At 38.9% G+C, this 5,588-nt stretch overlaps 2 protein-coding genes across 2 annotated transcripts; one reads left to right on the top strand and one right to left on the bottom strand.

Moving 5' to 3' along the window:
• Positions 1 to 722: 722 nt before the first annotated feature.
• LOC114518719 lies at positions 723 to 3,217 on the bottom strand. The gene is made up of 6 exons (XM_028538719.1): positions 3,186 to 3,217; positions 2,540 to 3,082; positions 1,837 to 2,429; positions 1,516 to 1,749; positions 1,201 to 1,387; positions 723 to 1,059 (listed from the first exon to the last, which is right to left on the bottom strand). Exons 1-6 carry the CDS (start codon positions 3,215 to 3,217, stop codon positions 723 to 725), a joined length of 1,926 nt encoding a protein of 641 aa, XP_028394520.1.
• A 675-nt stretch (positions 3,218 to 3,892) lies between these two features.
• Positions 3,893 to 4,996, top strand: LOC114518718. The gene is made up of 3 exons (XM_028538717.1): positions 3,893 to 4,003; positions 4,143 to 4,364; positions 4,532 to 4,996. Exons 1-3 carry the CDS (start codon positions 3,893 to 3,895, stop codon positions 4,994 to 4,996), a joined length of 798 nt encoding a protein of 265 aa, XP_028394518.1.
• Positions 4,997 to 5,588: the final 592 nt, after the last annotated feature.

Raw genomic sequence — 5,588 nt, 5'->3', positions numbered from 1 at the left:
CTTCTCGTCTAAATCGCTCATTGATTTCACATATAAGGGACAGACGTAGTCCAAACCAACAAACATGTAAATGGTGGTGCTTTTACTCTAAACTCGGGCAATGGTGGAGGGTTAAGTGTCCTGTATGCTCTACCATCTTGCTTCTTGCAAGTAACGCAATTGAAAAGGATTTTTCGTACAAAGCTCCTTCCACAAACTAACCAGAGTTTGGAATGAAGTTCTGTTAACGTCGCCTTTACTCCCCTGTGCATTACTCGAGCATGACAATCCCGTATGATTAACATGGTAAGGTAGTGAGCTGTATCTAACAGGATTGGATACTTTGCTGAATATGGCAAGTTAGAGTTAGATAATCTTCCCTTGCATCAGACGACTCCGCTTTCATCTGTGAACAGGCCGATGTCTTGATTCCACTCCTTGAATTTCTTGTTCATTTTCAGTTTGACCTGTAGTTCCTTGATCCATAGAACTTGAGCCAATTCGATGTCGACTCATGTGACTTCTGAGTTTGTTGAAAGATCTTCCTGTCTAACTTTTGATTTAAGCAGCTTGATGAACTTCAAGACGACAGCTGTAACTCGTAGCAAACGACCCAGGCTGCTGTAATCTCTACAGCTAATAACATTGCTTATGGAATCCTCTGATCCATGCACTAACATCGTTGAACAAGTGTCCTTCGACTTCTTGTCCAATGCTCTCTGGTCCTTGACCCTCATCTCTGCTCAACACTCTTCAGGTACAACATTGCTATCACAGTTCTCTTTTGCAGGGTTGTCTATGGTAGACAACCACTTTGGGCCAGACCACCACAGTGTAGACGATACTAGTTGTGTAGGCAGGATGCCACGTGATAGAATGTCTGCGGGATTTTCTACACCTGGACAGTGACTCCAGTGTTCTGCAGGAAACAGCCCTCTGATCTCTTCAACTCGACTCTGTACGTATTGTTTCCATTCCTGCTGCGTAATCCAATACAATGCAACTTTAGAATCCATCCAGCACTGAACCTTCGAAATCTCAATCACAGACTCAAGGGCCCTCTGAGTAACATTCATTAATCTGGCAAAGACGAGCACTGAGAGTAACTCTAACCTTGGAATCGTTTGTCTAGTTAAGAATGCCACTCTTGCCTTCGATATCACCAACCGGACATGAGATGCTTTTGGTGTGATGATTCTGAGGTATATTACGGCAGCTTACGCTTTGATAGATGCATCGCAGAACCCATGAAGCTCGTAGGACACAACTTGCTCCTGCACATTAGACACATAGTATCTCGGAATGACAACAGGTTGGACTTCTCTTAGGTTTTCAACTAATTTCTGCCAGTTGCATTTTAGGGTTCCCTGAAGTGGATGATCCCAGTCACTCTTTGCCATACAGAGTTCTTGAAACAACAGCTTGAAATTTATTGTTAATGGGGATATAAAACCCATAGGATCGTAAATCTTGGAAAAAACACTGATCACATTTCTCTTCATAGGTTGAATGTTGTTCACCAACCAACCAACCAACCCCAAACGTCCTTGAGATCAATAATAAGATTGTCCTCATATGAATCCCATAAGTTTCCTAGAATTTTCTGTTTATCATCACTGATTGGAAGGCGAGGACCCAATGTACTTCCAACATAAGATGACTGCTCCTCCTGAACCAAGTACTTGGGCTCAGCTCTAGCTATATACTTCCACTCAATGCATCGTTCCCTGTCAACAGTTGGTTGGCTTGACATATCCGCTCTTGGAGTTCCTTAGAATTTGTGGTTATCTTTCGCAAATTGAAGTTGGCCTTTGCCAATCGGTTTCTTGAATCTTCATAGAGTTTGAATGTGCTCACCACCGGAAATAAGGTCATCCACATAAATCAAATTCAGGAACGTTTCCACAAAGCTAGGATCATTTTCTCTGTACTGTTCAATGTGGTGTTTTACTGTGGCATTTAATAGAAAGGGACTCGATGACACACCAAACACTACTCTGGTAAATTGAAATGGGATAATCTTAGGGTTTGGGCTATGTACATCATCAACCCACAGGAACCTCAATGCATCCCTATCAGACTCTGCTACATGGATCATGAGGAAAGCCTTCTCAATATCTCCAGTTAAGGCCACCTTGTAGGCCCGAAAACGCATCATTATGTCAACGATGTTCCGAGTCAGCGAGGCACCACTATACAGGCAGTCGTTAAGTGAAGGTCCTCTTGACTTTGCTGAGGCGTCATACACTACTCTCAATTTTGTTGTTGTTTTGTCTTGACGGATGACGGCATGATGAGGTAAATAGTGCATACTCTTGATTTCTTCGTTTGGTTTTGGTGTGGACTCCACGATTCCCTTGTTAAGCTGATCTCTTATCACATTGTCATACTTCTTAAGGACTTCTGGCTCATTATGCAATAGCTTCAGCAACCGTAATAAACGTCCTTTGCTAAGATCATAGTTATCAGGCAGTTCAGCATGATCGGGTTTCCATGGCAACTTTACCTCATAATGATTCTCCACACACTGAATACTTTCTAGAAATTCTTCTACACACACTGTGGTTGAATACCAACAGTTTCTAAGTCCCAAAATCTCTTCAGCTCTTGCACAAGGACATCATTCTTACATTCAACTTCTTCAGAGGCGCATTTGAGGGTATGGATTGTAGCAAGATTGCTGGTGTGGGTTGATTTCCGTGATTCATTTTCAACAGGCCAGAAAGAACCCAACCGAGCCTTGTTTGAATGGCAGTTGACCGCTATTCCCTGTTGGGTTTTTCCTGTCACAATCTTCCAGTAATGATCGGAACTGATCAAGATATCCACTTTCGCATCGTGGTGACCTGACGAGTAATCAGCTAAGTAGAGGTTGGCCAGATGCGGGTAGGTCTTGCTAGCATTCAACACAAACTGGTTCTTTAATGGCTGACAAATTAACGTTGATTGAAGTATCACAGTGAATGCTGATACTTCAATGTTCGCTCCATGGGCAGTTTCTATACCAAGGTTAATCACATCAATAACTTGAGCATTAGTCGCGTTGGAGCCAAACGTTTTTATATTTATCGAACTTTGGCCCTTTGGCTGTAGACTGAGAATCCTGTCAGTTCATTGCTGATATATGAACACTGACTCCCACCACCCAAAATTAGTCTAGCCCTGATCTTGGGACCCTCAGGATTATCTGGATTATATAAATTCACCCTAGCAGTTTGAAGAAGAACAATAGGGACATTTAGTTTGAAGTATTTTTCATTTTACCGCGAACGACAAACCGCAGTTTGAGGTCAGAAGTTTGCAGTTAGAAGGAAAATTTTTTGGGCGATTTAGTTTCGCGTTAAATTTTTCTGTGTTTTCAACATGGCGGCAGTTGCAAGGTTAGTGAAAGTTTAGCTACAGTTTTTCAAAATTTGAATTAATTCCAGCTAAATTTAGAAAAAAAAAATCTTTACGTAGACTGTTACTGTTTCTTTTTTTACCAGGGAACAATACAATGACATTATTACAGCCCTAACGTTTAACGATAGCAGTGAGTCAGATTGTAGTAGCAGTGACGAGGATGATCTTGATTTGATACTGCTGGATTGCTTGTTTCCATCACCAAACCAAGTTGGCCCTTTGCTAAACATCGACGAGCTTAGTGACTGGCAGTGTGAAAAAATGTTTAGGCGAGTATTTAAAATATTTACTACAATGTCTTACGAAAACTATTAAGCAATAATCCAATATTCAAATTTCAATACTATCGGTTTCGACTCACTAGTCATTAGTGAATTGTAGAGTGAATAGTATTGGTTTTTTTTGTCATCTTATAAAATATAGGTTTCATAAGGATAATATGCATCAGCTTCATTGTGCATTGAATCTTCCATCGTATTATATTTGCCCTCAAAAGACAAAAGCATCTGGAATGGAAGCACTCATAATTTTATTAAGAAGACTAGTTTATCCAAACAGATGGTGCGATTTGGTATCTATTTTTGGAAGAAGTGAATCTGAGTTGAGTTTAATTTTTAACAAGGTAATTTCATCAGATATTTATCAACATTGAAACTATATATTGGCGATGAATGTTTGCTAGTATTTTCGTAATATGGCTGCTAGCTGTACTGTAAGATGCATTTACATTCCAAGGAAGCAAAAAAAAATAATTCTTCTAGATTTTGGATGATATTTGTGACCGTTTCAGCTACCTTTTGGACTCTCTGGACTTAGTTTGGTTTGATCCCGAGCTGTTTTCCAATCCAATTCACAATAAAGGAGCACCTCTTACCCAATGCTGGGGGTTTATTGATGGCACCGTTCGGCCAATTCCACGTCCTATTAGAAATCAGCAAATAATGTTTAGTGGGCATAAAAGAACTCACTGCATCAAATTTCAGGTATGTGATTTTCTATTTATTCATATAATGTTGTTTGCATTAAAAATAAAAAAATCACTGTTGACCTACATAAAGTACAAATTTTTATTGCATCAAGGTGAGATTGGTTTATTGGACAAGTAATGGGTTAATATTTCTCAAATTAAACAAAAACTTATACATTTTAGTCAGTCCATGCACCAAATGGCCTTATTGCAAACATGTTCGGTCCTGTGGAAGGACGAAGACACGATGCATTTATTCTTGGTGTTAGCAACTTGGCTGACAAGTTGTGCAGGATTCGCCAGCCCAATGGAGAACCTTATATTATTTATGGCGACCCAGCATATGGTGTCACTGATAACATACTGGCTCCATTCCGGGGTGTTTTCCTAACTGCAGATGAGCAAGAGTTTAATAAGCGAATGAGTAAACTACGTGTTAGTGTGGAATGGGGGTTTGGAAAAATTGCTCAGTATTTTGCATTTTTAGATTTCAAAAAAAATCAAAAGATCTTACTTCAGCCAATTGGCAAATACTATCTGGTTGGAACTCTTTTGACAAACTGCCACACCTGTTTATATGGATCACTAACTAGTTCCTACTTTGGTGTTCAACCCCCATCTTTGGAAACATATTTATCAAATCAATGATATGTAAAGTATAAACAATTTAATTTATCTTCAACATCAGAATAGTTTTATACACAGTATAGTAACACATCATCTGGAACATTCAAGTATAACTATTTAACATATGGTTCAAATAATATGTAACAATAATATACAAAATTTTATGAACACATTTAGTACTGTCAAAAATAGAAACTATGATTTTGTCTGTAGAAGGGCTATGTATGCCTTTCTTTCTTCCATTTCTAGTTGAAACTTTGCTTTTCTTTCCTCAGCCTTTGCATTATACTTTTCTTTCTCAAAGTCAAGTTCCATTCTTCTTAACTGGAGTTCCTTCTGTTTTAACTCTGTCTTTTGTTTATATTTGTCGGTGAGCATTTCTAATGCAGTGAGCTTGCTTGCTCTTTGGCGTACTGGTTTACTTGAAAAACCATTTGTGAGGTAAATAATGAACTGCACAATACTGACTATTAATGCTGATACAGAGAATAAGGGTTGGATGCAATTTTGTGGAGGATTTTTTAAAATTATACAGCCGGAATAAGAAATATGTAAAGCTTCCTTACGTTGTTTATTTTTTCCAGCATCTTCATTTTCGTCATCCTCATCATTT

The sequence above is a fragment of the Dendronephthya gigantea genome, unplaced genomic scaffold (assembly GCF_004324835.1).
Source record: "Dendronephthya gigantea isolate DGI-Jeju-01 unplaced genomic scaffold, DenGig_1.0 000011F, whole genome shotgun sequence".
NCBI classification, from domain to species: Eukaryota; Metazoa; Cnidaria; class Anthozoa; order Malacalcyonacea; family Nephtheidae; genus Dendronephthya; species Dendronephthya gigantea.
The sequence above is the reverse complement of the archived record's forward strand: the minus strand, read 5'-3'. Positions and strand labels throughout refer to the sequence as shown.